A 22,158-nucleotide genomic window follows, 5' to 3' on the forward strand; every position below is an offset into this window, starting at 1 on the left:
CATGATTTCATTATAAATCATGTGTTGGAATCAGAGTTTGTGTTTAAATAAAAAAAAAAAGTGCATCTTTTTCTTGGAAGGAAAGGAGAATTGGAATCATTGCCAAGGACACTCTGACAGCCCACTGATACTAGCAAGAGATGGAAGCAAGGCCTTGTGCATGAGATGCTTTTCTTGCAAAGTTTGCCTTAACAGTTCTGCTGTTGAAAGCCATGCAAAGTATAAGCCACATCCTTTAGAAGCATGACATACCAGTTTCTCCTAGAAAGACCACATTGTACTCTTCATAATGTTATATATAATGTTAAGTATTGACTACAGCAGGGAACCACGATATGGTTATGTAGAAGCTGAAAATTATTTTCCCAACAGCTGTTACCTAGTATTTTCCTTAATTTCACAGGAAATTTTGGTCTGTGGTCATTCTTTGGAAGTGAATATGACAACAAATTTGGACTTCTTCCTCAATGTGGCTCAAGTGCAACTTCTTCAGCAGCTGGTACAAGCTAATATGGTTGGACTAGAACCTTCCAGTAGCACCACTGAGGTAGGTTTTTCCTGGTTTGCAACTGGATTTTTAAAAAGTCCATCTCCAAAGTACTGAAGCTCTGAGCAGGTGTTTGTGCCATCTAGAAAAAATTGTATAGGTTAAGGAAATACATGTTTTTTGTTGTTTGTATGGTCAGTTTCAAAATGTATTCTGACATGGATTTAGGAATAGAATGAGTATCAACAAGAATATTATTCAGTAAATGCTATTATTCATTATAGTGATTCTGCAACATCTTATGTACAAGGAGAATTACTTTATGTAATGTACAAGGAGATTTATGTAAATGATAAAGGAAGAAAATTTTTGAGAAGAAGTTTTTTGAGATTATTTGCTGTTGAACTTTTATTGAATCTTTGATATTTTCTTGTTAGTTCTCATGCTACACTGTGCTTCACTAAAGCTCTTAAACTGTAAAATTTTCTGTGCCTAGTAACCACTAGTCACATTAATTGTCTTAGGGACTCAAATCCCTAAGACTCAATGCACCTCTGAATATTTTCATACTTCTTTAGCAAGAATGTTGATGGGTGCTTCATGAGAGATCCTTCATCTCAGCAGTTAATCTCTCCTTTTTGTCTGGAATATTAGTGATCAGCAGCCATCTCTTAAATTTTTTCGTTCATTATTACTGGGACTTTATTACTGGCAGACTGGTAAGTTTAAATTTCACACTTCGGGCTGATTTAAAAAGAAACAAAAACTGGAAAAAAAAGGGATAAGATTAGGAAAACTTTTGCCCTAAGAAAAAATATGTACTTCTTATCTTCAAAACCTGGAATCTAGTCAGGCTATCTTTAAGATAGCAGGAATTAATACATAACAAAGCTCTAATTCCACTGGAATGGCTGTGGGACTTCTTGAGAACAAGAACAAGAGTTAGGGAGTTGTTGAGCAAGACACAGTTAGTTATTCCAAGAATCTGGCTAATGGGAGACCTGGAGAAGATTTTCTCCTTCCTTTCCTGGGTCTCACAGTTTCAGCATTGCACGTGAGTCTGGGTGGAAATGAGGAATGCTCTAGAGCAGCCAAACTATTTACATTCCTCTCTCTTCACCCTGTCAAAACCCCAGAAGTTGTCTGTTTGTGCTAATTTAGGCATCACATCACGCTCCATTCCTTTATCACTTCCCAAGGATAGAGAGAAATAAAGGGCATTGTTTCATTAGCATTTGAAAACGTGAAAGATGTAGAAAAGAAACGCGGTGTATTTTTCTTTTCCTTGGATACTTTACAGACACAGGGCCTCTTTTGGAGATGAATACTGTAAATTATATATAGAAATATCTTCAATAAATTATTTGTAGTGCACTTTTTTCCCATCATCAGTGGAATGGATAGAATCAGAAGATTTGAATAGATGCCAAGAATTTAAATTTTGAGTTGGCTTTGTGCAGGAGTGCTGCATGACTTACTTGGGCTGTAAAAACTTAAAAGGAATTTGCTACAAAATTTCAGAAAGCCTTTTGCTGACTACATCCTGAGATACTTATTTGCTCTTCATTGATAACTCCCTTGCATCACTGAGTAATGAATAATGGGGATATTTCTGGCTCAAGGTGTTTGCCTTGTGCTTAGTAAGTCATTGAAGTGCATGTGGATTTACTATACTGGAGATATAAATCCATTGGTTGGTTACTTTTTGTCCAGTCCTTCTTCAGTATTGTGTATCTCTGTGTGCTTAAATGAAGGCACCCCACCCTCTAATATATGCACATTTATTATTATTATAATGGTTCTTCTTTAGTCAGCAGAAAGAAACATAATACACTGATTGTATGCTGCTATTTTTATCTTAGTGAATGAAACCAGGAGTGTGCACATAGCTTTTCATACTTCACACCTGCATATTATTTCATTGCAAGAATCAAAGCATAATTTATGTTGAAGACACTTCTGGAAACCATTCCTTTGCTCAAAAGTAGACTAATGTCCAAGCTAGATTAGGTTTTTCAGGATATTGTTTAATCTAATCTTTCTTTACCTCAGAGGAATGACCATCTGGATAATTGTCCTGTGCTTAATTACCCTTGCTTTGGCATATTTTTGTCTTTACATCCATTCAGAATTTTGCTCGATAAGACATTCAGTCATTGCCTTTCAACATTTCACAATATCTTTCCAAGAACAGTCTGACTTAATCTTCTTCACAGCCCTGTTTTAAGTAAATGGAAGCAGTAATTAGATGCCCCACCATCATTTTTATCCTTCTCTTTTTCTGTCTGAAAAAACCTAGCTCTCTTACCCTCTCCTTATAAATTCTGTGCTTTAACCTTTTCATCCTCTTGATGATCCCCTGCCCATTCAGGTTTGTCAATCTTTTTCTTCTGCTGTTGTGCTCAGAGCTAAAGCCAGTACTGTGGATGTTGACCCACAAGTGTCTCATTATCTCACTTCTTATCCAGTGGCTGTGCTGCTGCTAATGCTTCCCAGGAAATGCTCAGGCTCCCACTGCAGGGACAGTCTCTATCACGTGTTCAAGTTATTGGCCACCAGGACTCTTGGGTTTGTTTCTTCAAAGCTGTTCTGTAGCATAGGCCTCCAGCCAGTTCTTGATTTGGGATTTTACCATCTCAGATTCACCGAATCATTTAGGTTGGAGAAGACCTGAGATCATGGAGACCAAACTTTGACTGATTGAGTGCCTTGTCAGTGAGACCATGGCAAGTGCCACATCCAGGTCCAGGGCTCTCTGTTTACCTGTGTCCTTCATGAGGTTTCTGTTAAACCATTTCTCCACTTTGACAATGTCCATCTGAATAGTAACCCCTACCCCTCAGTGTACCAACAGCTCCCTCCAGTTTGGTGTCATCTTTCTTTGGATGTGTTTTGTGTCATTGCAAAAGTCTTTAATAAAGACATTAAATGTGATCAAACCTTGAGGAATGTCTGTCAGTAATTGGAGTTACTTTGGAACATTGACTATTACTTTCTGATTTTAGTGGTCCAGTGTGGTTTTTACCCACCTCATAGTCCATCCATTCAGTTCACACTTGAGTGTTTGAATAAAAGTCAGCTATGGAAAACTGCCTAAACTTGGTCGACTTTGCTAATGGCAAAGCATATGTTACCTAGTACTCTGTCCTCAGAATCAATCATCACAGGAGGCAATCTGATTGGAGTAAGGCATGACAGTCATCAAAGTAGCAACCCCTGGTTTAAACTTTAAAGGTGTGATTTCCAAATGGACTGTATTTGGTGGTTTACAGGGCAATGCTGTAACGATTACTGTAGATAAAAAAACCAAAAAGAAGTGATGATTTATGGGTAAATTTCTTTTTTCTTCAAGTGTTTTAATATTCTGTAAAAAGTTGCATGCCAGGTCTCCAGTGCTGTGTTTTTACTTATTATAAGCCCTAGCTTTATACTGTTTTATAAATCTTTGATGTACAGTGGGCCTATTGTACTGACTTCTTCATAGGGTATAGTCTGTTATTGCAAAGAATATTGCTTTGATCTACTTGACAGCTTTAGAGTAAGGACACATATGTGGTGTTTGATAGATTACCTGAAGGGCAGAGAATGTTGCTGCCTTTTTGTAATTATTCACTTTTTCAAAATTAATATATGCCAAATTCTTAGGAGAAGAATATATAATACCAACACATGGAGAACAGAAACAGAGGTGCTGAAAAATGAAATACAAATATAAAAGTGAAGTGCCATTAATGTCCTGATTTTATTCAGTGATACATCTAATATTACAGGTGAAATATCAATAAAATGGCCACATTTCCTCCTTCTTAGAAGAATTTTTAATATTCTGGTTAAAGTATTTCCAGTATAAATGATAACTAGTTTTACTGCTGATCAGTGATAAAACAGGTGAATTTTCAAGGAGTGTATTTCTTCATCTGGCCAGTCTGTTTCCTGGTGTCCATCACTTACCACCTGGAGATTTTTGGCAAGACTTATTTGTCATACCATCATTTAGGAGCAGAAAACACAAGAACTCCTTTTTGAAAAAGAAATTTAATACGAACCAACACACATCTTGGTCTGCAGCTGACCATGTAAGAATGCGTGGGTAACATATCTTACTGCAAGTCAGTGAATGTTACACTCCTCAAATATGGTTACTAAGCTCATTATCAACATTTACTTTCCAGTAATCTTGAGATTAAGACTAGACTTTTGAAAAAAAGATTGATGTATACAAAAATAATTTTTTAAAATTTATCCTATATATTGTTCCTGTCTAATAACTATCTACACTGAAGGCATTGAATGCAGAGAGCAGTTTTGTATCTTCCTTGAAAAACAAAAAAGGTACTCAGAAATGCTTACTTTTTCTTTGCAATATCTCTGTGAGGATTATGGCTCTAGATGAAGAGAAGGTAATTTCTTTTAAGATTCAAGGCAACTTGAAACATCTGAAATATTTTCCAGAGGATGTCCATTGAAAGCATTCACTCACTTTTTGTTCCCTATGGTTCCCTTATCCCCTCCATCACAGAATCACAGAATGGGCAAGGTTGGAATGAACCACAGTGGTTTCTCTGGTCCAACCTCCCTGCTCAAGCAGGGTCATCCCTGAGCACATGGCACAGGATTGTGTCCAGATGGTTCTTGAGTATCTCCAGTGAGAGAGACTCCACCACCTCTCTGGGCAACCTGTTCCAGTGCTCAGTCAGTCACTCAGTAAAGAAGTTCTTCCTTGTATTCAGGTGGAGCTTCCATGTTTCTGTTCATTGCCTCTTGTCTTACTGCTCAGCAGCACCAGGAAAAGCCTGGCTCCATCCTCTTGAAAACCTCCCTGCAGATACTGATAGACATTGGTAAACTCACATCTCAGTCATCTCCTCTCAAGTCATTCTTAAACGTGCCCAGCTCTTCAGCCCTTCCTCATAGTTTTGAGGACTCCCTCATCATCTTCATAGCATTCAATTGGGCTCAATCCATGATCTCCACATCTCTAATGTACTGAGCAGCCCAAAACTGGACACAGCACTCCAAGTGGGGCCTCACCAGAGCTGAGTAGAGTGGCAGGATCACATCCCTCAGCCTGCTGGCAATGCTCTTTCTACCACAGCATTTTTGGCCACAAGGGCCATTTCATTGCCTACCAGAACCCCCAGATCCTTCTCTGCAGAGCAGCTTCCCAGCAGGTCACCCCCATCCTGTACTGGTCCTGGGGCTGTTCCTCCCCAGGTGCAGGACCTGCATTTGCCTTTGGGTTTCAGATGTTTCTGCTCTGCCCATGTCTCCACCCTGCTGAGGCCCTTCTGCAGGGCTGCACAGCCCTCTGGGGTATCAGCTGCTCCTCCCAGCTTTATGCCACCAGTCAACTTGCTGAGGAGGCATCTGCCCCTTTCATCTGAGTCAGAGATGAAAAGTTAAACAAGACTTGATCCATTACCAACCCTTGGGAGACACCACTAGTTAAAGGCCTCCAACCAGACCTTGTGCCACTAATCACAACCCTCTGAGAGCTGCCATTCAGCTAGTGCTCACTTTGCCACATCCCTATTTGTCAGATTATGTAGTCTTGTTTGTTTATTTTCTGCTAGCCCAAATGCACGTTTCCACAGGCCACAAATCCATAGCCATTCTATACAGTCTGAAATTCAGATAGGTATCTTATATACTAATAAAAATAACATGAGCTCTTTCTTGAAGGAATAGTCAAACTCATAATCATTACCTTCAATCATGCTTATTTGCAAGTTTTTTATTGCAGTGAGGAATGTAGCACTCAACAGTCAGTTTTTGAAAATATGGGAATATTTTCTCACAGTTTAGATAGAAATGAAAAAATTGTCCCTGTTTTGGATCTCTCTCAGACCTCCCTTGGCCCTGGCTATAATTCTTTTATTATTGCCTAAAAAATGAACAAACCTTCCAAAGTTCCTCAAGATACTTGCTATTATATTTATGTGTTGCTAGCCATTGGAATACAGTTGGTTCTGCATGAATTTGATGCTTAAGAAGTTACTTTCCCCCACAAAATACATGAAAAAAAACCTTCATGTTAAAGTGCAGGAGCAACTGTGTTTAACAACTGAGCTGTTGAAGAATGGACTCAGATGTGCTGGGAAAACAGTCCCAGAAAGAGTGATCTGGGACTTGAAATGTCTGATAGGAATTTTTCTTCATAGTTAATGTCAAGCATAATTTGCACTCAGAACCAAAAGGCAATGGGCACAAATGTCATTCACTGTGGGAAGTGTTGAGCAAAACAGGGGAACCAAGGTGTGGACACATCTTTGTTTTCTTTCAGAAATTCCAGGCACAACCTGCTGGCTGATGTTTGCTGCTTTGTTAAAGCCTGCTTTTAGGGATTTGACCTTTGAGCACTCTTCCTAGGCTGCATAAGTACTACCTGCAGCAGTGTTTGTCACCTTGGCAGATGATATTCTGCTCCTAGACCTGGCTCATGGCCAGTCACTGAGTACAGCTCACCAGCAGGTGTGACTTATTCCATGGGGCAAATCTCTGTGCTCTGATAAATTGCAACCCACCAGCTTCCTGAATAAATGATGTTAATACTAAGGGGGAACAAAAGTTGTTTCAACTTTGGCATTTTGTTATTTTGCCACAAAAATTATATTTGAAGTCTAACTACTATAAATATTGGATAGTTTAAAGTGAGCAGCATGTTGTTTGTATTAATCTAAATAATGGACAAGGCTGGGGGAAATACAGCTCTTATCTGCTCAGATGACTCAAACAAATTAAGCAAATGCTTGAGTGAGTAATAAACAATACACCATTAAATTGAACTAAATAATAGCTGAGAAGCATCCAAAAGGGAGAGGGCATCATCTATGGCAGGTGATTCCTTCTTAGCCTGGCTAAAACTGACTGTACTGATTTGTCATATTAGACATACTGCAGTAATATTTACTGAAGGTCAGTCATTCCCTATTGCTGCAGATGAGGTTTTAAAAAGCTTTTCTGGTAAGTTTTAAAGCCTTGTAATATATTGGCTCAGGAAGTCCAGAAGGGTATCTTGAAGAAGTGTTTCTCTTTGCTTTCTTTAATTATGTTTTTATTTGTTTTCTCCCAAAGTATCCAATTAGATGTGCTTTTAGAAAACAGGAATCTAAAAAGATCTTTATTCTGACTCAATAGGACTATTATAGTCTTTATGTCTGTTTATGGCAATTTCATCAACCTGTTGTTGCTGTAACTTCACTGTGAGATAAAGAGCATGGTCAGCAGGATATATGTACAAAAGTGCTGTTACAGTTACATCACACATAAAATTTGAAAGAATGATAGCTGATGGAGTTTATAGCATTTTTTTCTTCCTGATGATACTTTAGGAGAGCAAACTTTTGAGTGATGAGCAATTTAATTACACTTTAGTTAAGGCTATTAATTACTTGTGTGAAAAATTAAAAAAAATAAATTGTTGAAAATAAGCATAAATTTGTTTTCCATTTTTATTTTGCTTAGAAAAAAATAGCAGTCAGAAAACTGGTAAAACAAGTTCCAGATAATACTACTTAAGAAGCCAGACAGTCAAAGTGTGAAATGGCAGATCCACATGTTGCACAGATGTTGTATTGACTGGATAGTATTCTTATGGAAAGCTTGTGTAATTGGAAGTATTTTTAGTATGTTGAAACTTTGAGAAGTTGGCATTCCCATTTGCCAGTTTCTTTTGAATAAACTGTTTTTCTTTTGTCTTTTAATTACTGAAATATTAGTAAAACAGACTTGGTTTTTGTATTTTATATAAATCAGTTGAATTTAGGTATGTCTTGATACCCTGTTGGTACATTAATAAAGCCAATGCTGTGTAAATATAACTTCCTTAGGGTTTCAGAACTTTTTTGATATTTGTTGTAGTGAGTGAAAACAGAGAAAACTTAGTCTGTGGTATTAGTAATGCCCCACAAGCCGTAGGGATTGAAGCATGAACAAATAAAATATTTCTTAGAGAATTTTGTTTTTATTGTAGCTTGCACAATTACTGATCAGGTCTTGAGTACCTGCTCAGATCTGCCCATGTTTTAGAGCTTTGAATTTCCATTCCAGGGACTAGCAGGTCACACAGCATGTAGTACCATAACTTTGATTCCTGGGCTATGAGATGCTTTCTGGTGGATCTTCACACCTTAATTGAAGAATCACAAATTTATTGCAGCTGGAATTAATATTTTCAGTTAATTGATAAAATTAGCAACAATCTCATGACCTGGGATTTGTGGACTGCTCTTTTGCTTGAATAGTTAGTAACTGTATCTTCCATTTTTTAATGATCATACATTTCAAAGAGAAAGCTATTATAAACTTCTGACTAGATTACAAAATGTAAAGCTTCAGATATCAGAAATGAAGTAACAAAGTAAAGAGAAAGTAACAAATTTTGGATATTTTGATTTGAAATACTTCGTTTCTCAAGCAATTTGACAAGGGTTAGCTTAAAATTAGGCTTGGTTACTCTCACTGTGTTGGTTTTATGGATTTGGAAACAATGGAATATATCCAGAGAAGCATTTTCATAGTTGAGAAGGATTGCAGAAAGTTTCTAAGCACATACCATAATTAGATCCCCAAAGGAGCTCTAATTTGTATCGTTGGAATTAGGAAATGTCTTATGCTTTCATTCCTATCCAGTGAAGCCACTTCTGTGTGCTTCAAATTGAGACTACACCTTGTACATCTCAGATGGATTTGTAAAAGGCAACAACTTCCATTATCTAAAAGCTCACAAAGTTTTGATAAGGGAGAATTGCATTTCATTCTGTGTAATGTCCTTAGAATGTGAAAAGGTAAAATTAAGAAGTAGGAGACAAAGGAAAATCTGTTTTGCTGTAAAGATGTGACCTTTATTTTCTCTCCTAGAATTACAAGGGAAAAAAAGAATGTTTCAACTTGATTGTTGCAATGAAAATGGCTCTTTGAAGAGATTTTCATGCTTAGATTCTGCAAAAACAAAATTAAAGGGGGAAAAAAGTGTTTATAGTCTCTCTTTGATATACATAGTTAGGAAAAATTTTATCTTGCAATGAACTATCTCTTCAATAAGCTTTTGAACTTATGTAGTTGAGATAGGTCAACAAACATGTTAAATAAGATAGATAATAAACTGACAAGGTGAAGAATTCTTAATACAGTAAAATCAGACTTGAAATTACAGATTCAAAGTGTATTTCCTTTTTGCTAGGAAGAAACCAGTTTTTCTTGCTGATATTTGAAGCCCACAAGTACACAAACTATTTGGGGGAAAAATTGGAAAGTTTTATCCTCTAGCTTTTAAAGCACTTCATCATTCAAGACCAGTTTCCATTACATTTTCCTTAATACTTTCTGTGACCACTTAAATTAAGGTGATAAGAAGTTTCTGCATATCAAGATTTCACATAAATTATAGTTGGGGGGGAATTTACCCAAAACAATAATCTATAAATAATTTCATAAATAACATTCTTCCAAATATTCCCTGTTTCAGCACAAAAGGATATTTTGTATTGTTAATGAAAAGAAAAATAAAAGTATTTTGCTAGAATATTGTGAAGCTTCATATCACTAGTGCTGAACAACTCCCACACTGGAACAAATCTAATGGGAAAACATCCATAGGGGTTGTTGTTATTTTCTGAAAAAAATAAATTATATCAGCAAAATTAAAAAGTTACAGTGAGACAGGAAAAAAGCAAACAAAAACCTTGAAGTGTTGGTTTTCTCTATGTTCTCATCAATATTAGTTAAAGATTCAAGGTTTAGGGATTTTTTCTGTTTTGCTGTTTTTCCAAATGTTTTAACATATAGCATAATGGGATAGAATAATTTTTACATGAGTTTTGAGTGCAAGTGGGGGTTCAGTCCACTTTTTTTCTTTTTAGCCAACAGTTCTTGATTATCTGAACCAGACCTTCTTGTGTCTGCTCAATGAATTGCATTTATTGTCTCATACCACTCTTAGTGAAATAGTCTAAAAGACATAAACGTTCTGTCCAATCTCTGTATTCCATATCCTACCCAGCAATATTTTGAAGATAACCTGTGAATTATTTTTATCATTACCTTCAGTATCATTGTGCTTTCTTATCCAAGTAAAATAATAACTAAACTGTACGTAAAGTTAAAACACCATTTCTGATTATTTATTGCATTGACAGAAGTCATCTGAAGTATTCATTACAGAGATAATAATAATATTGCTATTAAAAAAGTCGAAAATTCAACCTTTTCTTTAGATTAGAACATATGCAAGAAATCATAATGGTTCATTTTCAGGGGAAAACAATATTAGAAAACCAAGAACTGTGTAAGAATTGCTAAAGGTTTGCCATGAATAGCAAGTATATTTAGTTGTTGACACATGTGCAGGACAAAATCACTGAAGGCAAGACGGTGGCTCAAGCTCAGCCTGAAGAGAAGTGTGAGAGAACACGTGCTTGGACTTTCTCACAGTGTGGACATTGGATGTGTCACAGTGATGATTTGCTAAAGCCTCTGACGAGGAGAGGAAAGTTGCAGTGTTGGGTCACAGGGTGTGGGACTGAGGGCTCTGCGTTCTTTGATCTCGACTAATCTTCTCCTTTGAGTCATCTCATGCTTATGTACAGAAGAGCTTGGTGCTGTGGCAACATTATCTTCAGACAGCACCAGTTATAGTTTCTTCCCTGCATGGAACATCACCTGCTAGGTAGTGTGGAAAACTTGATCCTTGACAGGAATTATAAACACATGAATTATGTAATTTCCTTCATTTTAAAGCAAAATGAGATTTTTTTTTTTTCCTTAAAGAGAAAGACAAGAAATGAAAAGGATAGAAGCCAGTAAAGAATTAATTGAAGGTATAGTCAGAGAGCAGTGAGCAATTTAGATTTGAAATTCCCTGTTTTCTTTATGAGAAGAGTCCTCGCTTTTTTTCCCTGGCATTCTCTCACAAAAAAAACCCTATTTTTTCATGCATTTTGACATATTTTTAGAAGTAAATAAATCTAATACAGTGACCCTGTATGTCAGTCTTCCTCAAACAGAATATAATATTCTGTATTATCAGCCAAATTAGAAAACAGAATAGAAGTCTCAATATTAATTAATTTTTAAATCTGTTTTGTAAAAAACCAGGAAATGTGTGGTGACAAACCAGAACAGGTATTTCCACTGAGGGAAAACCATTATTTAGTGGTAGGCAGTATTCACTGTTCAGTCCCTTGTGTGGCCAGTGATGGACTGGCTGATCATCTAGGGAAAAATATGCTGCTTAGTTTTATATTGATTTTCTTTAGGACAGAATTCCACTTCAGTACTCTGTTTGTTAAGCAAGGAGGCATAATTTTCTGGGTGTACTGCTAGTGATTATATTGGCTGCCATCCTAATTTTTCAAATTTTTCCAGCCATCTAAGGTATATTTTCTGATTCAGGTAATATTGTATCATGTACAACTGTCTAGTAGAATGATACATTTCATTACTCATGCCTGAAATTTTGTCAGGAAACAAATATAGCTATTTTTTCACAAATTCTTTGTTCTGTTGGAAATTAATGAGTTTTTCATGCTTTTTGAAAAGTGACAAAAATACCTGCATGAAAAAGTTTTATTTAGTAGTGAATTTAAACATAAAAGAGCATAGGCTTTAATGTATATAACATCAAATGGATCAAAGTTGTCCAGGGGGATCCAGATTGTGTTATTGACAGAGTTAGGTGGTTCCTGTCTCCTGTGAAATTAATTTCCCTAAGTTGGAGCTGCAACAGTATCCTTGTACCATTTACAAGCACATGTACGCTAAGCAGAAATTAGTTATATTTTACAGTTAAGTAATGTTATAATTAATTTTTTGTAACTATAATTTTAAAACTAAAAAAAAAAAGAGAAAGAAAATCTGTAATCAGAAGTTTTTATTCATTATACTGTAACGAAAATATGGCATCTGAATCAATTTCATCTCAATCTGTAATTCTATGTTCTGTGGCAGCAGCTTTGTAGGATGGAGAATATTTAATTTTAAGGTGGCATACATTTTCTATTTCTGCTAATGTTAAAGTCCTGGAATCTTGACATATCAAAGGAAGCTGTACAAATTAATGTGTGGTTTTTTTCAAATATATAGTAACATGAAGACATGTAAAAAAAGTTAGCACATTTAAGACATGCATGTGCGTAGAGTTGATTGAGAAAATTTGCACCATGCATAACTTCATTTTCTTAGTAAAGATTGTTCCACAGATTAATCTAATCCACTTAGATAGTAAGTAGGCTTACTAGATTTAATTGCTTTATGGAGTTGTTAACATTTGTAGAATGGCTAAATCTTCTGAAATGTATATGACATTAAAGTCTTCTGATGATATTTACCATTGAGCTAGTTCATATGTTTTAAACAAATCTTGTAGCTCAGTAGTGTCAGAGAGTGCCAAAAGTATAACTTTCTGAGAATGCCAATAAAAACCCTTAGCTGGAATAGCTGAATAATACTTGCATCATTTTCCTGGTAGCTTTACCAGTACTTGGATTCCCACATAGCCAATTGTCGGATGTTTTCTTGATAATAACAGATATTTTGGTTAGTTCAAGGACACTATCAAAATAAAGTCCTTGCCAGTGTCTTGAGTCATTGCCATACCCAGTTTCCGTTCTTTGGAAGCTTTGTCTCATCATTTGATTTTATTGCCAAAACCAGTGAGGAGATATCTTTCTGAAGGACTGTGCAGTACTTCTTGATACTTCAGATGAGCAAACATTTTCATTCCAGGGGAAACCTAGATCCTGTTCTTATATTGGGAAAATGGATGTGATTTTTCAAGAATCTTCAAAGCAGAAATCTTACTTTTCAATTAAAAAAAAAAAATCTAAAAAATAAAAGAGAGATCTAGGGATGAACTGAATTCACACTAAAGTAAGAAACCTTATGAGGAAGGGTCCATTTTGCAGACATGAAAACAAAACACGAGGGTTACTCAGAAGGACATAAGCATGTCTGTGGATGCACACACATGCACAGAAGTTTCACACAGTGAAAACCTCTCATGACAGAAGATCTCAGTTCTGTGTTAGCCTGGAAATTTTAGAAATGCACAATTTAGTTTTTACACTTCAAATATAAGCAAATGGTGTGTTTAACATTTCAAATTGCTTTGCAGTTGCATTCATCCCCTTGCAATGCTGCACAAGTTGCATCCATAATCATGCTATGAGAACTTTGAGATACCTGAATTAAAACTAGATATTTTGAATGAAACAGTATAATTTGAACTTGACGCTTCAGTTGAGGATTCCATAGGTAGGCAATAGTTTCTGAATGTTAATATCCTTCCTGTGGTCATCAACATTAATTTCTGGCATTGCGTTGACTTCTGAACTTCACTGAATCCCAAGAATTCATTTTGTTTGTGTCTTGCTTGCAGGGAAGTTCACTTGTGTCAGTAATAACAATTGTCCACTTTTCTTGAACATTTGAATATTGCACTGAATTTTGGTTGCATGGGGCAGAGAAAGCAGTAGTGTTTCTTCATGGGCAAACAGCATTCAGAGTGGAAGAATTGTAAAGAGCCTAGCTGTATTTAATTTCTTTTTAACATGTTCATTTGTATACTGCCACCTATCACAAAAGCCAATCTAGTAAAATTACAGTGAACTAATTTTTAGTGCAATGTCATGCTTTGGTGACAGGGCTACAAAGTACATGCAAAGGGTCTGTGGCTTTGCTAAGTATGATACAATCTGGTACTGTTGGTATTCCCATTTGGAGAAAAGAGGGAGTTGTCACATTGACTTACATTGCAGAGTGTTTCTCATGAGTATGGAGAAAGAGCAGGACAATACTTCAGTTTTTACAGCTAGCTTCCCTCTGATTGAGTTACTGGTTGCTATATCAAATGGAGAAATCATAGATTATGACTGTGATAAAAGATTGCTATGAGTCAGGCATATGATGCTAATAACATAATATTATCTGAATCAAATTCAGATTTGCAGCTATTTCTAATTTCTCTGAATTTATCTATGCAGATAATTGGCTGCTAGTACCTTCTTGGAGAAAAGATACTTTAAAGTTCTCAGTTGTTTGTACATAGTATGCAGCTTAGGTGTTTTTGCTGTGCTTGATAGGTTTGCTTAATAATCTTGCACATTAGCACTTTTTTTCCTCAGTGTGTGCTCCTAGGCAATATTTCCAGCTCTTCATTTCACTGGGACTGTACCTTCCCCCAGATTACCTGTGACTCATTGCATGAATCAAGACTGGAAGCTTCGTTCTTGACTCATCCTTAGTAAAGGTTTCCAATAATTTTAACTTTCTCCATCAAAACACTGGAGGAATAATGACTTAGTAAAGTGTTCTCAAAAAACAGCAGTGACCATTATTTCAGACAATTGGAGAGCTGTTTGAATTAGAGAATCCCGAAAACTGAAAATCTTTTAGCTTTACTGAGTAGGGATCCTGTCTACAAGTTTCCTAAATCTGATATATGTCTGAAGACCAGTGATTTAAGACATTATTTTAGAATGTTGGGCATTGTTTTCTTCCCAGAGCTATAGGGATAATTAAGTTTGTGTGTTTGCATTAGTTCAGCTGTTTTCTTGGAGGAGCGTGTATGTCTTTTTGCTTCTCTGCTAGGATAGGCTATCTGGTCTCTACAGATCATCCTTTTTGGCTGGTTATTTGCCTTCTAAAACATGAACAGAAGAGGAGAGATTCAGAATCACAAATAAATTATCTGGCAAACTCGGGTTTTTTTCAGTGGGAGATGGGCACATAACTGTTCTCCATTCTCTTGATAAAAGTTCTTTATAAAGGCAGTAGTGCCTTCTCCACACAAGAGATAGACAAGATGAACACAAGATAAGTGTTCATTACACATTGAACATCTGGAAGGTTTACCCACTGTATTTCTATAAAATCATTGTTGTACAATGCAATTTCTGAGTAGACTGGTCTTGTTTGAGTGGTTCATTGGGTCATTTCTCAGGTATGTCTGTGAGCAAGCTCACCACAGCAAATGAATTTATGGCCAGTTAAAAAAATTATACTTAGAATAATGCTTAGTAAAGTATTTTAATAACACTGAACAACAAAGGGGGAAAAAAACCAGAAACAAAAAAGCAGCAGTAGTTAGTGAACCAAAAGAAACTTCATGGTCCAAAACTGAAAAAGCATTTTTATGGAAAAACAATATATGTAAATATTCAGTAATATGTGCAGTCTTTTTCCATCTTTATTATAGTACATCATAGTAACACCATATAGTAGATGTAAAGGTCAGAATTATTTTTCTTTAAGAAGTAAACTTTGCAAACTGTTTGTATCTGGGCCCACCAAAGGAACCATCCCAATATTTATTTGAATGGCTCCAATGGAATCATAGCAGATGAAAACTTTGAAAATGTCAGATTGCTGTAGGATGTGTTACGCAGTAGTTCACTGATTTTCCAGTGAGGTATAGAATCAAATCTCAGCATGATTTAAGTGCTGGGTGCTTTGGAGCAGCCTCTGAGCACTGAGAGACTGAGGGGGCTGGAGAGCTGCCAGGCCTGATGGGTTGGAGACACCTGAAGATGCAGCTCCATGTGTCACCCACCCTGAAGGTGGCTTCCAGAGGTCCTTTTTTGGACCTTCCATTCCTTCTCCAATGCCATGATTATTTTCTTTCTTTTAATTGATTTAAACAAATCCAGCGAGTGTGATCTAGGGTGCAATTTTGAGGCTTAAGTTAATCCAAGATGAGCTGCTATGGTCTGTCCTTTTCCTTCACTGCTTTGTATTGTACCATGAACCAGTGAAAGAAACAGAACAGGCCAAAATAACAAGTACAATTTTTTTCTCAAGCTTGTTGTTTTTCTTTCTGAGATTATTTTTTTTGGATGCTTCAGATCCTGAACTGGCTGTTTTACTGTCATATAGGGCACAAACGAGGAGTCACAAATTCACTCTGGCATGGAATTATATACCAAAGCTGAGACAAACAACTTGCTAAAAATGGGGTTATTTTGTCATGGCCTTGTTACCAAGAAAATATATTCTGGAATTCCTAATTTTGCAGGTTTTAGTTCACATGTTGTTTCGCGTGCTTTACTTCTTCAGGTAGTCTTTAAAATATTCTCAACAAATTGAAACATGATTTAGTCAAAGATCAGTTTAGGTGCAAGTTGATACAGGTGAGATGGAGTAACCTAGGGGGAAAAAAAGGTAGTAAGGTCCAGGTAGATAATTTTACAGACATCTAAAAGCTTTAAAACCTGAGGAACTCAAGATCCCAGCACATGTTTCAAGCAACAGTGAGCAGTAGTGTGCCAGTAGTTGGATATTTCTCACTGGAGACTCCTGCACTGTGGATTTTTTTGTTCATGGCATATAGTCTGACTCAGTCTGACTTATATTACTGGAAATAATGTAGAATGAAGTTTGTTTAGTTAGGCAGCATCTGTACATGAAATCTTCTAATCTGCTGTGGATTTAGTTATTTTAATTGCCTTTAAAATGCTCAAAATGGTTAAAGTATCTAATATATATTGAGAAAAAGATTGCACTATTTGGTTCTAGGAATACTTCATTTAACTGTACAGTTACTCATTCAAGAGGCTGAAGACAGAGTCTGTGTTATGAAAGTCAAGTACCAAGTTGCTTTACCACATTACAATAATGACTTTTTATTGTTCATACATTCATTCATCCTCTTTTAGAAAATTGTGCCTGAATTTTTCTTTTGAGGCTTGGTTGAATTCCACTTTGAATTTTTGTCAGGTATTTGGCATTTTCCTCCTGCATCTTTTAATTTATTTTACAGAATGCTAAGTGTTAGTCAATGGGAGAATATTCAAATTTACTCCAATAGGAGTAAATAACTTCATTAAATTTCTCATGTTCAGAAATCGTAACAATGAATGATACTTCTAATATTTCCATATTTAATACAATTAAATTATTTAAACTGCATTGAAATGTGACCCAAAACTGAGATTGGTAAAATTAGTCTGATACTGTAATCTTAGAGAATGTCATAGAATTGTAGAATCAATAAGGTAGGAAAAGACCTCCAATGTCAAGGTCATTGAGTCCAACCTTTGACCAAGCACCACCATGGCAATTACACCATTGTTTAAACCTTCAGGGATGGTGACTCCACTATTTCCCTAGGCAGCACATTCCAATGCTTAAGCAATGTTTCAGTGGAGAAATTCTTCTTTATGTCCAAACTGAACCTTCTCTGGCATGGCTTGAGACTGTTTTCTTGCACTTTCAGTATTTGTTTGGGAGCAAAGGCTGACCCCAACCTTGATACAATCCCTTTAGGCATTTCTAGAGAGTGATAAGGTCTCCCCTGAGCCCCTCTTCTCCAGACTAAACAAACCCACCTCCTTACTCCCTGTAGGATTTATTCTCTAGACCCTTCACCAGCTCTGTTGCCCTTCTCTGGACACACTCCAGCATCTCAATGTCATCTTGCAGAAGTCCACTTGGACTGCATCAACAGTCATTACTGGGCAGGTCACCTGGTCATAGAAGCAGATGAGTTGGTTTAGGTCTTTCCTAAACCTCTGCTGGCTGGGTCTGATCCCACAGGTAATCTGTATGTGCCATACATACGTGTGAAAAGTCTAGGTGAAGTTTCAACTATTGCTTTTGAAAATATCCACATGAAATGTGCAAGAAGACTCTAATGGAAAAATTATTTTTCTTGGCTTTAAACACAAAAAAACCCCAAAACAATACCCCCCCCCCCCGTGCCCCCCAAAAAAACAAAAAAATAACCCCACACAAAACAAAAACAAAAATAAACCAAAAATAAAAATTGGAAGTGTGAAAAATGGAGCAAACCCTCACCATGTCTAAAAGAAATGTGTGTTTTAAGCCAATATTTCTTGTATAAAAGCGAAGATATGAACTTAGGATTTGAATTTAAATTTGAAAAATGACACCAAAAAACGCTAATGCTTTTAGTAAAAATATTAATGAAAAAATGCTGTGGAAAAAAGAACTCTACCAAATTTCAGCCTGGTCTTTTTAAATTGAAAGCCTTTATTTGGAAAGAAAAAAAATTTAACACAAGTTTCTTACTGGCCTTCATAGGGTAGCAAAATAAACATATTGTTTGTATTAAGATGAAAAAAATAATTTTGTTTGCATTAGAAAGGATTTAGCACTTGGATATCCATGTTACAGTTGGAACATTTAACATAGCTTTGATTTATGAATATTTGCATCAGTGTTTAATAGAATGTACCCTCTTACTTTACTTTTGAAGAGCTGGGAAAACATTGCACAAAGAAGCTGAATTTGTATTGCTCCTTGCCTTCACAACTTGCATGAAATTCCTGCAGTATTGTGAAAAGTACAATTCCCATCTGAAGTAATTCTGTAGGTCCAGAAGTTCATATACACAATTACATTTCAAATTGGCATCATTTGGTTTGCAACAAATTCTGCTTTAAAAGAAAACTCCTTAGAGAAAAAAAAAAACATTTGACTTTTATGAAATAAACTACTTCAGACATCTCTGCTATTTTTGTTGCCTCATTTTGGCTTGATTTAATAGTTCCCTTTTGGAGGACAGCTTTAGGTTCATTTTATAAAGGACTCTTTCTGCAGTTGCATTGATACAAGTAGAAGCAATCTGTCTAGATTTAATAGTGGGACTGAAATTTTAATCTGGAACTTTATTACACTGGAGGACAAAATTTAATAGTCAAATATGTTTTTATGTGTGTCTTTTATTATACTTTTTGTGTGAAATTAATATGTTAATTTACAAAATAATTTTGATAATGGTCAAAATTAAATTCATATAGCTCATATGCAAAACAGAATTGTTTTGAGTGTTCAGTAGAGCAATGTGACAAACAAAGTTCCATTGGATAGCAATGATGCATTAACTAAATTTCCAAATTGTGGGAAATTTCTCAGTGCAGTGCGTGAAGTTCTCAGTACAAAAGAATAAATTATCCAGCGTTATCTTTGTAATTCCAGTTTAAGCATAACAGAAAACAAAAACGAAGCATATTCCTTTTCTGTAAGTTACTTTGTCCAGTGGGCAAGATTTTATTTCCATGTAAATATTAATACTTTTTAGCAAAAGGAATAAAACTAGGTCACATACAACAGTGATGGAGCAGATGTGATTGGCACTTTGATTTTGTGGTTTCACACTTGTGAGTCTTTCCATAACTTATGTAATGTGAAGCATGAGCTCATGATTGGCTGAAGGGTTTTGATCAGAGTTAAGAAATGACTGGAAATTTTACTTCAATAGTGTCATTATATGACCATAATTAATATGAGAAGCTGGAAAAAATATGCAGATGTAGATGCTTTTCCACTAGAGTGGCTGCACTTCCAAAGATTATATTGCTTACAGTTATTCTATTAATTAAAGAATTATTCTGTGAAGTACCAGAAAAAGAACATAAAAATGTTTATAGTTAAATTTGCACATGCTTACATTGTATTGTTGAAAATTCTTGAGAGACTAAGAACTGTAACATGGCAATTCTGCCAATTGTAAAATGCTTCTTTTTGATTTGGAAAATATGATAAATATTGGTCTAAAGAATTAGGTTGTGTGTTTACCTTAATGATTTTTTCCTGTTCTTTATGGAGTGAAAACTTTGAAGGCATCACTACCATCTAAGTACTGTGATCAGAAATGGAAAATAAATAAGACTTACCTGTTAAAATTGCAGTCACCTTAGATGGAACTACTTGCCAATGTTGAAAAGCCAATCTATTTATTGATCCTTGATTTTATGATCTACTTATCTGTGTGTGTTCTACAGGACATGCCATTTCCATGCCCTTTCTCTTGATAGATAGATGTGCATATGCCCTAGTGAACCCAAGAGGTTAAGCTAGTCAAGTTACCTATCTCAACACATGAAAAGCAAGAATTAACCACAGTTCCCCAGCTACCATTGTAGCTTTCAACACCTTTCCTATGGTGTGTAGTATTGATAGGATATATAACTGTGAAAGAAAATGCACTGAAGTGATCTAAGAAGTAAACTATCATCTTGATATGTTTTTTCTAGCTATTGAAAACCTTTCCATATTGCAACTTATTCTGACAGTGAAACTGTAGAATACCTCTGATTTAAGTGCCATCTGGTTATGCTCAAAGCTTTAAAGCTATTATCTCAGCTTAAAATTTCAACGTCCTATACTTTTTTCTTCACCAAACTATCCATTTTTAAACCACAAATATTTTTCCAGTCCTTTCAGATTTTATCTAAAAGTATATTTTAACAGTATTTAAATAGTTCTTAAACAATAACAATTTATCTTGATAGATGACATGCTGTGTTTTTTCATTTTATTTTAATTAGCTATTGTGGAACCAAATTCCCTTTTGTTTTATTCCTTTGAATACTGTTTAATTATAGTTATCATGCCAAATATCTTAAAGGTTATTTTACCAATACAGTTTCATTTAACATAAGCCATGTGGAATCAATAGTCCTGTTTCCTAAAGTGAATGCTTGGAAAATCTTACATTCATATGTTAAGAGTACACATCCTTTCCTCATTAGCTGGAAAGTACAGGGATTTTGGCACAGGTTCTGTGTGGAAGCATTGTGCAGCTTTTATATGGATTTTGTTTTTAGCCTTTGATGACACTGTTTAGAATAGGAAGTATCTAATAAGTAAAGCATTTTGTCTAATGTGCTGCCAGTGTGTTTAATATATGCCTGGAGGTCTGAAACATTATCTTCTCCACTATAGTAATATGCATTTAATTCTCTGAAAGCAGAAGGTCGAACTTTTAAAAGGGACTCAAAGTACATTTTCAACTAAAATAATTTAAAACACATGGGATAGGGGACCAGAGTAATGTACGGTTGGTTTTTATGGTTTAATCATGATCATGTTAATGCACACCAGTAGCTAATTAAAGAAAACTTTTATTGTTCATTTTAAATGGGTTATGTAAAGAGTAAGAGAATTGATATTATACAGCCCAATGATAAATGTTACCATTACATTTGCTAACAGCAAGATGATATTGCTGTTCTTGACATCTTTAAAGCATTGGCCCATTATTCCATAGTACAGCAAAGAATCTTTTTAGAGTTGTTGTATTGAGAACTCGTTCCCTCTCATCTTCTTATCCCATTAGAGGAATACCCAAATGCTTCCCAAGTTTATTACTAAGCAGGTCTTCAGGTTAACTTTGAAACATGGTTGGAAGGCTTGATGCTCTACTGAGCTGACATTGATGCAAGAAGTTTCAGTGATTCTTCTGCACTTTTATTTTGTACCCAGTTGTGTTATGCACAGCTGTCTTGCAAATCATTATTATGTTTCAGCCTTTAGAATATATGTGGTAAGAGCCTACATAAGTCAGAGTTTCATTGTGGAACCGGGTGGCATGGAAAACCGTAATAGGATATGGTGTCTTTCACCTTTTGGGCACTGGTTCATATTCCATACTGCTTAATGCTGAGCAGAAATTGCCTTCTGAGTGCTGTTCAGTGACCTGCATGAATTGATTTGGGGTCTCAGTAAAGTTTCTGTAGTTGAAATTCTGCATAACAGGAAACTCAGCAGTTGGGACCAATTAGCACCCTTGCAGCAATCTGCACAGAGAACCTACAGTCTGACTGGGGATGAAGGCTGAGCTACTTTCTTACTTTCCTAGAGATCCTTTGCATAGTCCAGAACATTTAATAAATACTTAATGATAAAAAGAGGCAGAGGAAAAGATCTAGACT

The 22,158-nt window shown here is 35.8% G+C and overlaps 1 protein-coding gene across 13 annotated transcripts in view; it reads left to right on the forward strand.

Annotated features, from left to right (window-relative positions):
• VPS13B (vacuolar protein sorting 13 homolog B) overlaps nt 1-22,158 on the forward strand; it is a 425,465-nt gene that overhangs the window by 282,687 nt on the left and 120,620 nt on the right. For all 13 annotated transcript variants that reach the window (XM_079302470.1, XM_079302474.1, XM_079302464.1 and 10 more), the window contains one exon: nt 404-547. In XM_079302470.1, coding sequence (XP_079158596.1) covers nt 404-547 — 144 coding nt within the window. The remainder of the gene's footprint in view (nt 1-403; nt 548-22,158) is intronic.

The sequence above is a fragment of the Erithacus rubecula genome (assembly GCF_903797595.1).
Source record: "Erithacus rubecula genome assembly, chromosome: 3".
NCBI lineage: Eukaryota > Metazoa > Chordata > Aves > Passeriformes > Muscicapidae > Erithacus > Erithacus rubecula.